Source organism: Sceloporus occidentalis, unplaced genomic scaffold (genome assembly GCF_023333645.1).
Source record: "Sceloporus occidentalis isolate IW3139 unplaced genomic scaffold, rSceOcc1.0.p SCAF_32, whole genome shotgun sequence".
NCBI lineage: Eukaryota > Metazoa > Chordata > Lepidosauria > Squamata > Phrynosomatidae > Sceloporus > Sceloporus occidentalis.
This window is the reverse complement of record NW_028317012.1, coordinates 5,963,649-5,984,416: the sequence shown is the minus strand read 5'-3', so window position 1 is coordinate 5,984,416 and position 20,768 is coordinate 5,963,649. Positions and strand designations below refer to the sequence as shown.

The following is a 20,768-nucleotide window of genomic DNA, read 5'->3' as shown; positions in this document are numbered from 1 at the left end:
TATTGCCCCATAACATGCAGAAAAAAGCAAAAAAACATTGGGTATTTCTAAACCCGGGACAAATAGTAGAATCTTTTTAGTAGGTTTTTTCATTCGTTTTTGCAGATGAGTAAAAGTTTGTTAAAAAATTACTTTCTCACTTTTTAAACAAAAAACTACCCATATTTTATCATTTTTTATAGTAAATTAGATTATATGATAAAATTAATGGTATCTAAAGAAAGCCGTGTTTGTCCTGAAAAAAACGATATATAATATGTGTGGGAGCATGAAATGAGAAAGAGAAAAATCACAGCTAAACAGCAGCACTGAAAAATGTTAAAAGAGCCATTGTCCCACAATATACCGTATTTGCTCGATTATAAGACGAGGTTTTTTCAGAGCAAATGCTCTGAAAAATACCCCTCGTCTTATAATCGGGGTCGTCTTATAATCAGACCTCAAATAGGTCTGACTATGAGACGACTAAGATCCAGATCCCCCGCAGCTGCAGGGGACCTGGATCCTCCTGTCCCCCCCCCCCCCCCGCCCCACTTACCGGTACTTCTGAGTCCCCGGTGTGTAGCTGGGGGCAGCGTGTAGATGTCTACGTGATTCGCGTAGACAACTTCCGCTGCAGCAGGAAGGAGGTGTGGCTGACAGCCGGGGAAGGTCTGCGCGATGAACGCAGACAACCCCCGCTGCTAGCCACGCCTCTTTCCGGCTGCAGCGTAAGTGCGTGGGATCTACACGCTGCCCCGGCTACATGACAGGGAAGTCAGAAGCACCGGTAAGTTTGGTGGGGGGGGGGGGAGTGTTAAATGGGGGGCATAAGGTATTTCTGAGGCAGAGTGCTCTGTGAAATGCCTTTTAACCCCCTTAATGCCACTCTGCCTGCTGAAATGCCTTTAACCCTCCATACGCCACTCTTCCTCCTGAATGCCTTAAACCTCCCTATATGCCACTCTTCCCCATAATATGCCTTTTAACACTCTAAATGCCAGAGTGGCATATAGGGGTATAAAGCATTTCTGGAGGTAGAGTGGCACATAGGGGGTCAAAAGGCATATCATGGGACACAGTGGCATATAGGGTTAAAAGGCATATCATGGGGCACAGTGGCATTTAGAGGGTTAAAAGGCATATCATGGGGCACAGTGGCATATAGGGGGTATAAGGCATTTCTGGGGCAGATGTGCATAACTGGGGGGGCAGGTTGGAAAATAGAAGGAAATAAAACCAAAATATTTTTCTCAATCATAGCTTTTATTAAAAAAAAATAGTTTAGATGAATTAACATTTACTGGTAAAACTTTTTTCCTATAGGGTCGTTTTATATTCAGGCTTTTTTTTCCCCCTAAATTAATATTCAGATTTGGGGGGTCGTCTTATAATTGAGCAAATACGGTACTACGAGTAATAACCCCTATTGTCCTTAAGGGGTTAAAGTATACAGAGTACTTTCATATGCATTCTTCTATAATAGGGGTTTCAGGGAAATTAGACTATCCCTTTAAACACATCAATTGAATTTCATAGCACAACCTCTGTAACCAATGAAGTCCACATCTTTACTATTCTTACAGGGATGTTTGGAAGAGACATATACCAAAAGTTGCGAATTAATATGCAATGTACTTTCAAATAGTTGTGTTTTAACACTTTCAACAGCAGAATCTTTGGGAAGCTACAGTGCCAATTTTAGGACTGGCTCAAATATTTAAACTGGATGGTTCCCCTTACGGTGTCATAATGACATGACTGGGGTCTTTTTAATTTTCAGATTTTATTACATTTTTTTTTTTAATTTTAAACTACCGTATTTGCTCGATTATAAGACAAGGTTTTTTTCAGTGCAAATGCTCTGAAAAATACCCCTCAACTTATATTCAAGGTTGTCTTATAATAAGATCCTCCTCTCTGGCAATCTCCACTTCTGCCAGGGCTTCTATGACGGAGCGCTGGCGTCACATGACCTTCCGGTGCTCCATCATAGAAGCCCCGGCGGAAGTACGGGCCGGCAGCAGCGAAGGTTGTCAGCGCACATCGCGCAGACGTCCCCTGGCTGCCAAAGAGGATCCCCCGCAGTGCTGCAGGAGACCTGGTTCCTCCTCTCCTGCAGCCGGTAAACATCCGTGTGATGCGCTCAGACAACCTCCGCTGCTACCCGACACGTTTGCCAGGGCTTCTGTGACGGAGCACCGGCGTGACCCAGCGGAGTCATGTCACATTAAGTCTAGGGCTGAAATAACTAATCGATAATTAAAATCGTTTACAACGATTTTCTTTATCAATTAGTCAAATCGATTATAAAAAGAGTGTTTTTCAGAGCAAATGCTCTGAAAAACTCCTCTCCTAATATAATCCGATCTCAAATAGAGATCGGATTATAACACTAGAATCCAGATCCCCCGCGACGCTGCAGGGGACCTGGATTCCCCTCACTGTCGGCCAGCGGGTGTCCGTGCGATACGCACAGACAACTTCCGTCTCTCCCCCCTCCACTCCCATAAACCTCTCCGACTCCTCCCCCCTCCCATACACCACTCTGCCTCTCTCCCAACTCCCTGGTATTTTGTGAACCTCCGTTGCTGACAGGCACTTTCACTGCAGCTTCATAGAAGCCTCAGCGTAAGTGAAGGGCAGTAACGGAGGCTGTCAGAGAATAGAGGTCTCCTGCAGAGGATCATCCTCTCTGTCAGCCGGTGGGGGTCTGCACGATGCGCACAGACAGCCTCCGTTACTGGCCTTCACTTACACTGAGGCTTCTATGAAGCGGCAGTGTAAGTGCCTGTCAGCAACAGAGGTTCACAAGACACCAGGGAGTCGGGAGAGAGGCAGAGCGGTGTATGGGAGGGGGGAGGAGTCAGAGGGGTGTATGGGAGCCACCCTTACACCACTCTGGCTCCTCCCCCTCCCATACGCCTCTGCCTCTCTACCCGGCTCCCTGGTGTCTTGTGAACCTCCCTTGCTGACAGGAGGCAGAGTGGAGTATGGGAGGGGGGAGGAGGCAAAGTGGTGTATGGGAGGGGGGAGGAGGCAGAGTGGTGTATGGGAGGGGGGAGGAGGCAGAGTGGTGTATGGGAGGGGGGAGGAGGCAGAGTGGTGTATGGGGGGAGGCAGAGTGGTGTATGGGAGGGGGGAGGAGGCAGAGTGGTGTATGGGATGGGGAGGAGGCATAGTGGTATATGGGTGAGTTATAGTGGTGTATGGGTGTGTAATGAATTTCAGGGAGGCAGAATGGCATATCTGGGGGAGTTAGAGTGGTGTATAGGGGGAGGTAGAGTGGTGTATGGGGGGTATAATGAATTTTAGAGTGGCATATCTGGGGGAGGCAGAGTGGTGAATCAGGGAGTATAATGAATTTCAGGGTGGTGCAGGGTATTTATGGGAGAGGCAGAGTGGCATATCAGGGTGCACAGTGACATATAGGGAGGTATAAGGCATAAATGGGGGCGAGTGGCATATTGGAAGTTATAAGGCATATAGTGGGTATAAGGCATATCGATATTAGGCATATCAGGGGGGCATAGGTATATCAGGGGGCTCAGTTGCATATCACTGGCATATAAGGAGTATAAAGGCATATCGGGGGCACAGTGGCATATCAGGGGCACAGTGGAATCTCTGGCATATAGGAGGTATAAGGCATATCTGGGGGCAGAGTGGCAAGCTGGGGGTCAGATGTGCATAACTGGGGGCAGTTTGGTAAATAAAAGAAAATATAAACAAGGCTTTTTTCTCATAGTTTTTATTAAATATGAAAAATAGTTAACATATGAATTAATATTTACTAATAACTTTGTATTAAAACCTAGTTTGAGAAACACTGTTTGGGTTCTTGTAGCTTTTATTATTATGTCAGTAAAATAAGAAGGTGAATAGAGAGAGGCCATTACAATAAAGAGATCAAAGTGTAAATTGTACGTTTTTAGGTAAATCAATTTTTATTGTTTTAACATGTCAAACGAAGAAGGGTACAGGAAGTAAAGGGTTAAGAGGGAGAGCAACATCAGAGTTGATGATCCAGCATGATACAGTACGGTATGATACATACAGCCATTGTGTGACCGATGGTGGACACGAACATAGGTCATTGTTGCGATCATTACAGGAGGATATAACGTCCTGCAGTGCACCATGGTCTGCCTGGCGTTACAACATTACAATTCGATACACTACAGTCAACCACGAGGTTACATAACCAATAGGAACAGGTAGTGACGTAACATGAAAATGTCGCGGACCGCGAATCTGCATGGAGCGCCAGCGTCCAAGTGAATTCAGAGTGGTGCAGTACATACAGGTACAATGTGATACAAAACGAGCCCAACCATCAGTCACAGGCGCAATGATAAAGTGAGGGTATAACATGCCGTGGAGCACTGCGATTCATGAGGTGAAAGGACTAGATCCAGCGGATTACGGAAAAAAAAAAAAAAAAAAAAGAGGGGGGAGGGAGGGGAGGGCAAGGGTAAACACATCAGGTCAGGGTATGGGGGATAGACAATGAAGTCAAGAAGGTAGGCGGGAACGATCCAAGCGCAATCGGATGCATTCAGGGTTGTGTGAGAAGAGCCCGCAGCGAGGCGGACGACAGATAAGACAGCCAGCTCGCCCATACACCCGTGTACTTGTCCATTTTATCGTTAGACATATGAATGAGCTCCTCCATGACTCGTATCTCCTCTACGCGGGATACCCAAAGGCGCAGGGAAGGGGCCTCTGTGCGTTTCCAGAATAATGGAATTAAGCTACGGGCCGCATTGAGAAGATGACGCAGCACTGTAGTTTTAACCAGGGTCCGTGAGGGCCCACCGTGCAGAAGAAGAGCAAGGCACGGGGAGAGCGGAATCAACTGACCCACCACTTCCCCCGAGCCTCGAAATACGCCTTGCCAGAATGGTTGGAGACTGCTGCAGCCCCACCAAAGATGTAGGTATGTACCGGGTTCCGCGCCGCATCTCCAGCAGGAGGGATCGCTGCCGGGAAAGAACCTAGCAAGAGTCACAGGGGTCCTATACCACATCGCCAACAGTTTGTAGGCTGTCTCCTGCATGCTGGTTGCCATTGAGCATTTATGTGCCAATGCGCAAACCCCATCCCACTGTGGTTCAGTCAGAGTCTCACCCAGGGCGGCCTCCCAGGAGCCAGCAAACCTCGGCGGTGAGGAGAGGTCAGCTGCCATCAACAGACGGTAGAGCGAAGAGACCCCACTCCTAAGCAACGAGTCGCGGCCAGCAAGCGTTTCAAAGGGTGTCAACGCTCTAGAGATGTGGTGCCTGCCCGGGATAGATGACGCATATCGGGTAAGTTGGGCATATCGGAAGCGTTTTAGCAGAGTGAGCTCCGTGCCAGGAATTGCGCGGTCGATAGGGAGGATGGCACTCTGACCCCACACCGCGGAGAGGAGCGTGCGCGGGGGCAACCCCAATGAGTCTAGGTAACCCCGCTCCATGCCAGGTGGGAAGTCAGGGTTACCCTCAACGGGGGTCAGAGGAGAGGGGAAGGAGGTGAGAGTCCCACCCACATGCCGCAAGCGCCACACCATCAACGTGGCGCGGACAAAAGGATTCTCTGTCTCGGACGAATGGAGAGCCCCTGGGCGGATCCCCAAACAAGATGACAGAGGGACCTGCGTAGTGGCCTGTTCCAGTGAGATCCAGAGCTTAGCGGGTGGAGCGAAGCGCCATTCGAGCATGCGCAGAAGGTGAGTAGCGCGATAATACCCCCGAAAGTCCGGGAGCGCAAGGCCCCCCTTCTCTTTTGGCCGAATAAGCGTAGAGTGCCTTATTCTAGGGCTCTTGCCCTGCCAAACATACCTGATGACTAGGGAACGAAGTTCTGAGAAGAACTCCCTCGGGATGGAGACAGGGAGTGACTGAAAAAGGTAGAGGACTCGTGGGAGAACGTTCATTTTGAGCACGTTAACTCTACCGTGCCAAGAGATATGGGGGAAGGACCAACGTCGCAGGTCAAGCCGTATCTGCGCCAGGATCCTAGGAAAATTCTCCCGATAAACCAGTCTCAAATCACTGGGAATCCAGGTCCCCAAGTATCGCAAGCTACCCTGACACCACTTATAACCGAATGACCCCCTAACCGCCCGCGCCTCATCAGGGGATAACGAGACGTCTAGAAGCTCGGACTTATCCGTATTGATTTTAAAATTAGAGAGCGACCCGTAAAGCCGCAGCTCCTCCTGTAGGACCGGTAGGGAAATCCTGGGTTGGGTCACCGTGAATAACAGGTCGTCAGCGTAGGCCGACACCTTGTATGTGTGTCCTGAGCAAAGCAAACCGTGGATATCTCGATTGTTGCGGATCGACTGCAAAAGGGGCTCCAAGGTCACAGCGAATAAAAGCGGGGATAAGGGGCAACCCTGCCGGGTGCCATTGTGAATGGTGAAGGGCGCCATTTATGCGGATACGCGCAGAAGGGGCAGAGTACAAGGCCTCAATCCAAAGAAGCCATGATTGGCCAAAGCCGAAGACCCGCAGGGTCTGCAACATGAAGTCCCATGCGACACTGTCAAAGGCCTTCTCCGCATCAGTTGACAGGAGGAGGAGCCTCTGACCAGTCACCCGGGCCAAATGAACCGAATTCAGAACTCTATAGGTACTATCACGACCCTCCCTACCCAAGATGAAGCCAGTCTGGTCCGGGTGAATTAAGGAGCCTAAGACAACTTGAAGTCTAGTGGCGAGGACTTTCGCAAAGAGCTTCACATCCGTATTTAAGAGGGAAATGGGCCTATAGCTTTGACAGAGTGCCGGGTCTCTTCCCTCCTTAGGCAGAACAGAGATCGTTGCCATGAGGGAGTGGGGATGTAAGGGGCTCCCACTGCGGACTCCATTAAGCATGGACGTGAAGGGTCCCTGCAAGTGCTCCCAGAACGCCTTGTAGTACCTGAGAGTCAGCCCATCCGGGCCAGGAGCCTTCCCAGAATGCATAGTCTTCACAGCAGCCCCAACTTCGTCACCTGAGATTTCGCAGTCAAGGTTCCCCATTTGCTCCGCCGTGAGTTTGCGGCGAACACGTGTCGCCAGGTAATCCCTAATGAGAGACCCCCTCTGGGCATCTGTGTTAGCTCCAGGGAGATGATAGAGCGTTTGGTAATACTGACAAAAGGAGTCAGCAATGTCGGCGGGAGAGCAGGAGGTCAGTCCCCGGGGCGTCCGAATTTTGCTAATATAAAGTGATTGCTGTCTAGCTTTTAGAGCCCTCGCAAGCATTCGCCCGCTCTTATTGTCAAACTCATAATAGTGAGCCTTAGAGTACAAAAGAGATTTCTGAATTTTATAGTTAAGCAACGTGCTGAGACGCTTTCGCAAGAGTAAAAGTTCCTGATAGTCATCCTCATCACCTGATTGTTTATGAAGCGATTCCAAGGCAGCTATGCGATTCGAGAGATCTGTGATCTCTTGGGTTCTCATTCGCTTAATCTGGGTGGTTTTGCTGATGAGAAACCCTCGGATAGTGCATTTATGGGCCTCCCAAACCGAGGAATGGCCCACTCCAACACCCGTGTTTTCCGAAAAATATAGTTGTAAGCGTTCGGAAATCTCACGCTTCACTTCGTCGTCTGCAAGTAAGGATTCATTAAAGCGCCAGGAGGTAGAGGTGGGATGGAACAGTCGTGCCCGAATACACAGGGTGACAGGCGAATGGTCCGAGAGCCCCGCCGCCCCGATTGTGCAGCTCAGCGTTGACCCCATTTGGTAATGTTGGTATGTTCGGTGGGGAGCAGAGAAACAGGTATAGTCTCTGCCCTCCGGATGGAAGGCCCTCCAACAGTCGACCAAGTTATGCTGTCGGAGAATAGAGTTGAAGTGTTTGAGATGGGACTGCGACAAGCCGGGGGCACCTGAAGTGGTATCTACCCGGGGATCGGGAGGGATGTTAAAATCGCCACCTAGGATCAGCGCACCCTGCCTGAACTCCATCAGGACCCGAAGAATACGTGAGAGCGCAGAGCATTGTCTGCGGTTGGGTAAGTATACGGAGGCGAAAGTGAACATCTGATCATTTATTGTACCCTTGAGGAACGTGTATCGACCATCAGGGTCCTGTCGGATGTCAAGCATTTGAAAGGGAACCCGGCGGGAGATCAGAATGGCAGTGCCTCGAGATTTAGAGGACGTGTAATTACTTGTGTACACATGGGGATACAACGAGTCGCGAAGTGTCGGGGCATGGGATCCTCTGAAGTGGGTCTCTTGCAACAGCACAACCGAGGGGGAAGTCCGACGGAGCTCCCTGAACAACCGGGAACGCTTCTCTGGGGTGTTAAGTCCGCGCACATTGAGGCTCGTTACCACCAAAGGGGAAGGGCGAAAGGATGTCCCCAGAGTGGGCATGGTGAAGGAGTGTTGAAACACAAATTAGACAACAGAAGAGGGGCAACAAAAGGATAGGCAGGGGAGGTAGGAGGAGAGAGGAAGAAAAAAAAAAAAAAAAAAAAAGAAATAAAAGGAGGGGGGGGGTTGTGAGAAGGGTAGGGAAGAAAGTGTCCCGACCGAATAAGGTCGGGAAGCTCAAAACGAGCAGTCAGCAGCAGGTGTCGGGAAGAGCGGAGGCAAGGTCTACGGAGTTTAGCCGAGACCAACTGCTCCGGTAGAGTCCCGAACTGCCAGGGGTTTAATGGAAGCCGTGCCCGGAGTGACCTCCGTCAGAGTCCCCGGGAACCCAGTCTCCAGGAGAAAAACCAAGAAGGGGAGAATCACAGTGCTCCACAGCGTACGCCCAGCTACATATGAACAATGCATGTGACCATCCGATGGTAGCGGAAAAAGGGGTCGCCAGAACCCCCCCAACAGTGAAATAGAAGCTCATGTCCCGACTCAAGAGCAGTGTGGCAACCAACCTGAGTAACAGCAGACACCCGCCCAGCCATGGGCGGGGAGTGTGTGGTCAGTCTCCACTGCCAGGTGCCAGTGGAGAGCGTCTAGGGACGCCAGAAGGACTGGAAACCGACTTGGGTGCAGGATTAAGCTACTGGGACTATCAGTGAGGAGTAAACAAACAGAAAAGCTCCAAACGAGAAGCTCCCAGTCAACGAGTGATGCCCCAGAGGTCTAATCGAGTATATCTGGTTATTTAATGGGGGGCCCAATCAGTGGCGTTGTCGGCAGTAGCAGTGGGCCCCACATAGTAGATCAGTAATAGCATACAAACCCATAACACAGCAAATACATAGTACAGAAAACTCAGAGTTAATGAAGCCAGCAAACATATCCCAGTAAACAGGCGAGTTAACGACTCCTGCAACAAGTAACAGGAAGATCGCAGAAGTAACCGAGTAACCTAAATAGGTCAAAATGCTGTAGGGAGTTTAAGAAAAATAATAACAGTGTTAGTGACCCGCGGGACCATCCACTATGGAGCGAGTATCTCTATCAACGGAGTGCTTCCAGAGAAAAAAAAAAAAAAAAAACAAAACAAAAAAAAAAAAAACAACAACAACAAAAAAACAAACCCACACATATATATAGTTATAAAAGGAGGTTTGTATGCGGTATGCTGTAAACTGGAAACTAATTAGATGAATCAGGGGTGCCACCCCCACAAGCCGAGGACCAAAGCTAAATGTAGTGGAGTGGATGTAACGGGGAATATGTATGGAGCGGGGGGGAGAAAAGAAAGAAAAAAAAAAAAAAAAATTACTAAAAATAAATAAATAAAATAAATTAAGTATAGACACATATACACATACATATACATACATATATATGTATATATACATACACATACACAAAAGAAGGGTTGTACGCGATATGCGCTGTAAACCGCAAACTAGTTATAGGAAGCAGGGGTCCCACCTTCACAAGCTGAGAACCGAAGCTAAATGTAAAGAAGTGTATGCAATAGAGTACGTGTATGAAATGGGGGGGAGAAAAAAGAGAAAAAAAAAATTTACAAAAATTATAAAAAATAATAATAAAAAGAAAGAATAAATAAATAAAAATAAATAAATAAATTAAAAAGGGGGGGGGAATATAAAGCGGTAACCAACTAGTCCCACGATACTACCACCACTCCCTGGCCCCATAGAATCTAGTTAATACATGACAATGTTATGCAAAGAATACCGCAGCTGACGACACCGCATCTGAATCAGTGGCCGCAGAAAAGACCACATGGGTATGGCAGCAGTAGGGAAGTCAAATTGAGGGTCCCATGCATCCTACGCGCCGAGGCCGGGGCCCACAAACGTACGGTTGGGTGCGGTCCGAGGGTAGCCGAGGCAGTCAGTAGAAGAGCGTGATGACCCGGGACATCAGGAACATGCGGAGGGCAAGACCCAGAATACCGTCCTTGAGGAGCAGTGCGAGTAGTCATCTTATGGGAACCGGGTTGTGCGTGCGGCTGCAAATGAGCGTCCACAAGCTGAGGTTTGTGTCAACCGCTATCTTGAATAGAGGACGGTCCCCGTCTGTGTGTATGGATGTATGTTGCAGTGGAGAAGGAGTGTCCAGCGGGTGCGGTAGTCGACTCTTGTAGGGCCACAGTATCACCGAAACAGAGTATAGCCCAACAGGTGACAGAGTGGAGAGAAAAAAAAAAAAAAAAAATAATAATATGGATGCACTCAGATGTGTAGTGTGTAAGCGGAGATATCCGTGGGAGGTAGCTCTGGGCCGGTCAGCCCTTCATTCTTCGTGTGTGAAGGCAGAATATCTACCATCAGCTACTTCTCCCATGCGTCGAGCCCGTGGGTGTCGAGGAGCTTGCGGTTCCCGAGGGGCCGAACCGGGGGCAAGGAGCCAGTTTTCCACTTGAGGCGTGGGGATCCCCAACAATCTAGCCACCGACTCGACATCTCCAGGCTGTTTCACAAAATGTGTCGTGCCAGCATGCGGAATTATCAGCTGAAAGGGGAATCCCCAGCGGTAGCGAATGCCCCTATCACTCAGGAGGGTCGTCAAAGGCCGCAGCGCGCGTCTATTACGCAGGGTTATTGAGGAGAGGTCCTGGAAGAGCGATACCGTACGACCCTCAAATTCGAAGGTGCGGGAATTACGGGCTTGTGCCATGATTTCTTCTTTAAGGAGAAAGTCTGGCAGGCAACAAATCACATCCCTGGGTGGGTCTGAGGGCCTACCTCGCGGCCGCAAGGCCCGATGGGCTCTGTCCATCCTAATGGGGGAGTCCAGTGCACGGCCCAGGATGGAGTTAAATAGTCGGGTCAGTGAGGCCCGTAGGTCTTCAGGGCCTTCTGGTTCCGGTATGCCCCTGACCCGTATGTTGTGGCGCCTACCTCGATTCTCCAGGTCCTCAACCGTGCGGAGCAGGTCTGCTGTCACGGTGCGCAGCTGTGCTGTGGTCTGCCGCAGCTCTGTCAGTTGGTGCACGTTAGTGTCCAGCGATGATTCAAGGTGAGTAGTGCGTCTGTCGATACCAGCGATATCTGCTCGCAGTGCCGCCACTTCCTCGTGTAACACGAGTTTCATTTCGGAGATGAGATTGCTAAAATCTGTTTTTGTGGGAAGAGATCGGAACATGTCCTGCAGTGTTGCAGCCGACAGCGCAACATCCTCCTTGGGTACGGTGTGCGGATTCTCCTCCGAGGATGATGTACTGGCAGGTGAAGGCGCCATTGCAGGAGATGGGGGCTGCGTGTCCAAGGCCGCGGGGGTCTGAAAATATTGCCGCAGAGAATGCCCAGATGACCTGGGTTGTGAGTCAGGAGCTTCATGTTGTTGAGAGGGGCGCTTCAGGCGGCCCATGGCGAATTTTGAGTGAGGATGGATGCGGATTTCTTCGGGCACGCTGAGGAGCTAAGAGCCTAAGCAGCCATCACCAAGCAAGGCAAGCCACGCCCCCCAAATTGTACGTTTTTTATTACATTATTTTAAATTAAAAAAAATTTCATTTTTTTTATCCGATTAATCGAAAAAATAATCGGCCAACTAATAGATTATTAAAATAATCGTTAGTTGCAGCCCTAATTAAGTCACCTGGTTCCTGCTTCCCCTGGGCGGTGATCTGCAGATAAGGGGGGGTGGAGGGTGTATGAATGAGTATGTGTAAATGAGTCTCTGAATAAGGGAATATCTGAATGAGTGTGTATATGATTGAGGGAATATTTATGAATGAGTATCTGTATGAATGTGTGTGATAGCATACATGTGTTAGTGGGTGAAGCATGGCACAGGGAGGCTGGTTAAAATGATTGAACCATACAGACTGGCATTTTCAAGGTTTTGGATATCTTTATATCCTTTTCAATCTTTACAAAAGTTCTATTAACTTGTTACGCAGGTCTTTTGAGCTCCCTATGGCTCAGTATCTAGCCTGTTCTCAGTGCTTCCACGCGAGAGCTAACAAACTCATTGACTATTTTTACACAGATACTAATTTTAATTTAACCCCTTCGTGACAAAGGCTGATTTTACTTTTTGTACCCTTCGTGACAATGGCCGTTTTAACATTTCTGCACTGCTCGTGTTTAGCTGTAATTTTCTTCTTTCCCGTTTACTGAACCCACACACATTATATATTGTTTTTTTCAGGACAAGAAGGGCTTTCTTTAGATGACATTGTTTTGATTGTATCATATTATTTACTATTAAAAAAAGTATAAAATATGGTGAAATTTAGAAAAAAATGACTGTTTCTAACTTTTAGTTGAAAAATCTTTTACTCATCTATAAAAGGTAATGAAAAAACCTGCTAAATAGATTCTACTATTTGTCCTGAGTTTAGAAATACCCAATGTTTTTATGTTTTTTTGCTTTTTTCTACACATTACGGGGCAATAAGTACAGGTAGCGTCTTGCTATTTCAAAGCCATTTTTTCCAAATCTGGTAATTCTTCCCCCCATGTGCCATTTCGGGTATATTTGAAGCCGGCCAATGCAATTTACCCCATCAAGTCATATATTTTTGAAAACTAGGCAGCCCAGTGTATTCCAAATGCTAGTATTTTAACCCTTTCCAAGCACTAATTCTACCATTAGCCTTTGTCAAACTTTATGGTAGTAATTTTTTTTGCATTTGTTTTGTCACACACATTTTACTTCAGGTATGAATAAACAGGTTCTGGTATATGTCAGTATCATAAAACACCCCAATATGTGTTTAGCAACATCTCCTGAGTACAGCAATACCTCACATGAATGATTTTGCCTGGCTGTTTGGGGGCAAAAGGGCCACATTTGGGACATGCGCATTTTTCAATGTTGAACTTCAGCATATGGGGATCCACTGCCCATGCCCTATTTGGTACATCTTTGAGCCGCGCCATTTCAGTGTGCCCAACAAAACCATATATTTTTGAAAACTAGACACCCCAGGGTATTTTAAATGCTGGTATTTTACCACCAGAATTTTTTCAAAGTTTGCAGTAGTATTCTTTTGTGTGTATTTTTCCCCCACACACCTATGTAATGTATGAATTTACAGCTCCTGGTATATGCCGCTGTCACACGACACCCCAATATGGGTTCAGCAACATCTCCTGAGTACATTGATACCCCACATGCATGGGTTTGTCATTTTTTGGGGGAACTAAAAGGCCACATTTGGTACGTGTGCATTTTTCTAATTGGAAATTAGATGTGTGGCCATCCTTCCCCCCGTGTTAATTGGGACATTGTTGAACCCGGCCAATTCAATTTACCCCATCAAATCATACATTTTTTAAAAGTAGACACCCCATGGGCATTTAATATTCCAATATTTTAACTCTTTCCATGCGAGAATTGTTTTAAGCTAATGTGCTAATTTTAGGACTTGCTCACAAAAATATATTTTTTATATATATATTTTATTTTTTTTGCCTTTTTTTTAAAAAAATTTTAAAAAAAATTTCAGCTTGAAGGTTCCCCTGATAGTGACATCAGTGGGAAATTATTTTTACATTTTACTGTTTTTTTTACTATTTTTTTCTAATTATTATTAATTTTATTTTTTAATTTATTTTTACTAATCACACTGTGATTAGAAAGCTGGGCTCCATTGACTTGCATGGTTGAATGCAGTACCTGTATTCAACCTGCAAGTGGAGCCAGAGGGTCAGGAGACCGTCTAGCGAACTTTTTCACCTTTATTGTTTTTTTTCCCGGGCCGCCGCCATCTTGCAGTTGGCGAAGATCATCCAGAGTTAAGTGTTTGGTGTCGCTGGATGCCTCCTGATCGAGGCATTCCAGCGACACCATTTAAGTTTAGGAGGTGATCGTTGATCGCCTCCTAAACACTTTTAAAACGGGCGTCCGCCGCCATACAGTGTATGGCGGTTGTTGACGCCCCGGGGAGGGGCCAGACATGGCCCCTGGTGCGGATCGTTCGCTTTCTGCACCCGTTTAAAGGCATGCCGGTTCTGGCACGTCATTTGTCATAATCTTCTGGCACAGCACGGAAAAACAAGTCGATTATGACAAATGACGTGCCAGAACCGGCAATTGTCATTAAGGGGTTAAAAAGCCACAGGTGTGGGAAATTAACCTTTGCCATTTTAACAAGTGATCTGGGCCATTTGGGCGATATATGTTATCATTATGATTTACAAAAGGAGCCTAACTATGTAGTAATTGGCTTCATATGAGCACTAGCTTTAGTTTTTTTGCATAAACGGCCATATTTTCAAAAGAGATGCCAACAGTTCACAATTTCTGCCAGGGTATGCACACTTGAGCACAACTGTAAGTTAGTCTGGCACAATCTATCCTTCATATTACTGATTATACCTTAAACTTTCCTAGAATTTCCCCCCATGTGTCAGGCCAATAGGTCTGTAATTATCTAGTGTACACTATAAGGACAAAAGTACTGGGACACCTGGCAATCACACGATCAGGGACTTTTCTGACATTGCATTCTAAAAGATAGACATTAATATGTATTTGGGCCCCCATTTGCAACAGCAGCAGCTTTCACCCTTCTAGGAAAGCTTTCCACAAGATTTGTGAAGTCAGGCACTGATGTTCGACAAGGCCTGGCTTGCAATCTCTGTTCCAGTTCATCCCAAAAGCATTTGATGTAGTTGAGGTCAGAGCTTTATGCGGGCCATTCTAGTTCTTCCACGTCAAACTCCCCCAACCATATCTTTATGGATCTTGCTTTGTGCACTGGGGCACCGTCATGCTGGAATGGAACAGGGCCTTCCCTAAACTGTTCCCAAAAAGCGTAGCGTTATGCAAAATGTCTTGTTATGCTGAAGCACTAAGATTTCCCTCGACAGGAAGTGAGGTGTTTAGCCCAACCCCTAAAAAAATAAAAAACAGTCCCATATCATTATACCTCGCCCACCACTGGCACAAGCACAGGGCTGGTAAAGTTCTCCTGGCATTTGCCAAACCCAGATTCGCCCATCACTGCCAAAAAGAGAAGCATAATTCATTGTAATAGAAAAACACAGTGTGGTCGGTCATATCACCCGAGCGAAATTCCGTAATGGTGGCTTGATCAGTGGATGCAGGGTGATAAAAGTGTTAGCAATTAACGCATCTCCATACTCCAACTCATGAAACCACAGAATTGTTGGTGGTACCCGACCACAGTACCAAGCTTGAATTCAGTGAGCTCTTCAGAATGACCCATTATTTTCACAAATGTTTATAAATGCAGAATGCATGGCTATGTTCTTGATTTTATACAACTGTGGCAACGAGTCTGATGGAATTGAATTTAGTAATTCAGTGTGTTGCAATACTTTTGTCCATATAGTGTGTATATGTTATACTGTATAACTCTAGTTAGGCCGTTTCTTAGAGGTGGCACCTAAATGTGACTATAGCAACAACATAAAGAAACCCCTCCTTGTCTCAAATTGTCAGAATGTGAATTTTAATTTAAAAGTCTTTTCAAAATTATTATGTACACAGACCATGAAATTAGCGATCTAAACCACAATGTCGTCTCATATATACTGGGGGCTTTTTGGACAGATACATTATTTGTACTGCAAATTGTACTTGCAATGTGTTAGTGGCAAGTCTATTTTGATGCTAACAGAGGTCCCACGGTTGTACAATGGTATGTATTCCAGAAACCGGAATGACTTTATATATTTAATGCCACCGAAGACACAGTTGTCTCAAAATGTACATATGTGTAGCTTTTAGAACAGGGCTTGACAAATTTGTTGTGAATCTAGGCGCCAGCTAAAAAAGTAAGAAGCCAGGATTTTTTTTTTAAATTAACTAAGTTGGTTAGGAGTGATCTGATCATCATCAGCCCACTTACTAAACTCACATCATTTGACCTGGAAGCACCCTGGACTTTCAGGTCAGTGCTGTTTTTTTGTTGTTTTTTTTTAATTATTATTATTTTTTAATAATGTTTAAATGTTAACCCCTGCAATGGCACGAATGTGGTATACACAATTGTGGAATTGAAGGGGGGTAACGCTGCACTGTCGCTCTCATGGCAGCAGGGGGGTGTTGGGGCTGGTCTCCACACTCATGTGGAGACCAAAGAACCCTCTCCCCCTGTCCCTGAAGCTGCCTCTGGCAGCTGGGACGCAATGGCTGGTCTATAAACCAGCCATTGCAGGGGGGAGTCTCTCTGATGACTGCTGTAGGCTTCCATGCCTACAGGAGTCATCAAAGGGCTTTTTGCGGGGGCTCGTTTTTGCTGTTGCTGGCCTGCCTGGCCTTCCAGCAGCAGAGCCCAATACAAAACGGGAATTAACCCCTAAAATGCCGCGGCATTGAAGGGGTTAACGCTGCCCTGTCACTCTCATGGAGCGATCAGGCAGCAGGGGGATGTTGTGTCAGTGTGTGGGGACCCAATCAACACTGAACCCCCTTTCCTGAAGCTGCCTGTGGCAGCTGAAAACGCTATTGCAGGTTTTCCTGCAATCGCGGTTTCAGCCTACAGGATCACTCCGTGGGAGTGATCTCAGGCTCGGGGGCGGGCTCTGAGTGGCTGTGCTGTCTGCCCAGACTCATTTTTTTGTGGATGTAAGAGGCTGACAAACTCCTAGGCGCCAGGACAAAATTCTGAGTCGTCATGGCGACCTGGCACCTGGGATTTGTTGTGGTTATGTATTTGTTCTGCCTGTGTATTTTTAAAACTTGATGGCCACTTCACAAAAGAATATTCCCTGCAATTAAAATTGTTAGAAATGCATGTTTTAGTCCAAATTTGTCTTGTGTACTAGCATTCATACAAACTTTAATTTGTAATCTGGGAGGCATGGTTAACGGAGCTGATACCAGACAGAAATGGACGAAAACAGAATGCCAAGAAAAGGCAAGAAAAAAGCCGAGCTGTAGAAAAAGCGACAGGGACATGGAAGAAGTCAGTAAGGAGACATTGAGATAGCGTGCATTTGATATATCCGTGCATCAGGGAGGCAGACAAAACAATCTTATTTCCAGGAGACTTCTGGAATTTCCAGGATACTTGGGACCTCTGATGCAACTATCTATATTAAACACATTCATCATACTTTGTACATTACCAAAAATGTCACCTGATTAGCATCCTACATGCAAGCACAGTAGTATGGGTGTAATAAAGGCACATGAAGAACTTGTTTTTCTAACATTCTGAATCTTTGATTAGCTTTTCCTAACAGTAGTATTTCTCTACATTCTCTTCAACGCTCTTCATCCATTCATTTGAATTTGATGATTACTTGGTCTTCATTAATTGTTATATTCACATCCAGCATTATTGCTTTTTTGTTTGTATAAAATTTAAATAAGCTATGCTAATACACATTTTGTTCATTCCTTATTATTTTAGTGCCTTTCTTTTCTAGTACATCTGAAAACCAAAAAATATGCATTGTATTTCTGACACATGCTCAATAGTGCTACTATGGGTGTAGTACTAGCCATTCATGAGTATGGCATTTGAACACCGATGTTTTGCTAGCATGTATACATCCAATTGCCTTCTGCTACTCCAGTGGACTTAAATGGATGCCAAGCCCCTAGTGACTTAAATGGGAGTACAACTGAGCATTTGCTGGAAGTATGCCTGGTTTCACCTTAGATGGCCAAGGGAGACATTAAATGAGACAGAACCCTGGATGTTCTGGCTCCAGTAACTGAACAATGCATGCACAATCTAGATGTAGTAAGACACATTGAAGTGTTTTTTGTTTTTTTTTATATCATAAAGCACAATATTAAAAATAAAATCAATAAGAACATGTATAAGAGGTTATTATACCACTAACAGTTGAAGGTTTATATGGACTTTCACATCATAAAGTGTGACCTTACCTAATGCCTTCACTGCAATCTGCCGTGTGAGAGGGGGAGGTATGCTGATGCACACAAGATCTACATCCTGGTGAAGTAACACATCATCTGTACGGCTAGTGTAAAATGAAATATCCATTTCTTCTGCCAATTGTTTGGCTTCTTCATCCGTTTTCCCCCAAAGCGCCTTAATGCAAAATCCTTCAGATCGAAGCAATGGAATTAAGACCCTTGCTGTGCTCCCAGTTCCAAAAACACCAACCCCAGGAAGTGTCTTCATCATTGATAAATTAGAAGGCAAAGATTACCTACAAAGAATTGCAATAGGGATAGCTAAAAGTGCAAGTCAAAAGTAATAAATACATTTTTTAAAATATTGTGCTTAGTGCTTCATATAGCATAAAACAAAACGGCTATTATAGTCAAAGCATTACGACACCATAGAGTATCAAATAAGGCGCAGTACACACAAAGATACTTCAAATTATAAATATAAAGCTTATGTTTAAAGAAAAACAGTGGAAAACAACCATAAGGGTTCAATTATTAGCATTCAAATTTATCAAAAACAGGACCTTAACGATTAACTTCCAACTTTCCCTGTGCAACATCCAGTACTGATATTCACACACTCCTAAACAGTCTAGTCTCCAGAGTCAGTGCACAACACTGACAGGTAAACGACAGAGGGGAGAAAAGGTCACAGTTTTAAATATATATTATTTTTCTGAAAAATGTCTTTTTATTGAATCAGATGAATGCAAAGTTGGGATACAGAATGGAGAAAAGTGGAAGGGAAACGCAAAACATCATCCGAATGCGAGACACATCACCTCTGCCGACTCATAATCAAAATCTAATGTGTAGCAAGCAAACCAGAAATAAACAGAATTACATCTCCACTTTTGGTATATACCTGAGGAGGGCTTAATCCCATTGTAACCACACAAAAAGCCACAGTTAAATACTTTGGGGGGAAACATGGAAAAATATATATTTTATATACAAGAATTTTAAAATCTAACCCTATACACCAGCTTCTGTGAAATGTATCCGCAATGTCCTTAAGGACCTGCTTGCTGTCAAGTTTAACCCCTCGAAAACAATTGATGTGCCAGGCACGTCACAGAAATATGTCCCCTTAATGACAATTGAAGTCATGTCATGAGATTAACCGAGCATAGAAAAGAATCGATTGCTTTCTTCACTCAGCTAGTGTTGCAACAAAAAAAAAAAAAGTTGGTACCCTGTACAAGCCATCGTATTCACTCCATTCATTTATGGTGGCGCCCAGCAATTAAAGAAAAAGCCAGAGTTGGTGAAGTGCCTCTACGTAGAGGCGTTCAGCAACACAAAAAAGTCAGGGTCCCCGTTTGAGCACTCCTAGGAGTGTTTCAATCACCCACCTGTTAGAGACATGCTGTCTTCTTGGCGGCACCCATTCAAAATAAAATAGTTCACAAAGGGTCTCTCCAGGCCCTCCTGAGACCTTTGAGCTCACTAATCACTATGTGATCAGTAAAATAAAATGAAAAAATATTGAAAATTTAAAATGTAAAAATAAAAAGACCAGTGAGGTCACCATGATGACATAAGGGGAATCATCCAGTTCAAAGAAAAATATTTAATGAGCAAGTTCTAAAATGCCTTGACTTCACTATCCATTGTAAAATACTGTATTAGAAAGAGTTTAGAATAAATTTTGGACTCAGGGGGCCTCTGGGTTAAGGTATTAGCACCAGTGCAGCCTTTTTTTTAACTAAGCCTCTGCAAACATATATATATTTTTGAGAGGATGCTTTTTTCGCTTCTTAGTACTGAATTTTGCAGTAAACGCCTTGGATTAATGTTGAGACCCAGGACAGCTACTTTATGCAGTAAGCATAACATTTTAACCAGTTTTAACCCCTTAATGACAATTGACGGTCAGGGGACACGTCACCTGAAAACAAACGGTTAATGATAACTGACGTGCCAGCACTGTCATGACTTCGAAAGGGTGCAGAAAGCGATCTACTTCAATGGCGTCGCTGAAATCACTCGATCACGACCCCACTGCGAGTGATTTTGCCACTCGCAAGATGGCGGCGTCCTTAAAAAAAACAAACAAAAAAAAACAATGAAGGGTCTGCATTCAACCAGGCAAGTCCATGGAGCCCAGCTTTCTGATCACAATATGATTAGTAAAATAAATACATTTAAAAAAAAAAAGAATTAGGACAAAAAAAAGAAATCGTTTATAAAAAAAAAATAGTAAAATGTAAAAATTATTTCCCACTGATGTCACCACTTATGTAAAAATAAAAAAAGGCGAAAAAAAAAATATATATATAAAAATATTTTTATGAGCAAGTCCTAAAATTAGCGCTTTAGCTTAAAACAATTCTCACATGGAAAGAGTTAAAATACTGGCACGTTAAATGCCCATGGGGTGACTACTTTTAAAAAATGCATGCTTTGACGGGGTAAATTGAATTGGCCAGATTCAACAATGTCCCTATTAACATGGGGGGAATGGATGGCCACACATCTAATTTCCAATTTGAAAAATGCACATGGCCCAAATGTGGCCTTTTAGCCCCCCAAAAACCCAACAAACCCATGCACGCGGGGTATCACTGAGATGTT

The 20,768-nt window shown here is 45.2% G+C and overlaps 1 protein-coding gene across 1 annotated transcript in view; it reads right to left on the bottom strand.

The window, feature by feature from the left end:
• Positions 1 to 18,420, bottom strand: part of LOC149298593 (glucose-fructose oxidoreductase domain-containing protein 2-like) — a 30,876-nt gene extending 12,456 nt beyond the window's left edge. The window contains exon 1 of the mRNA XM_089487329.1: positions 18,162 to 18,420. Coding sequence (XP_089343455.1) covers positions 18,162 to 18,420 — 259 coding nt within the window. The remainder of the gene's footprint in view (positions 1 to 18,161) is intronic.
• Between the last annotated feature and the right edge of the window lie 2,348 nt (positions 18,421 to 20,768).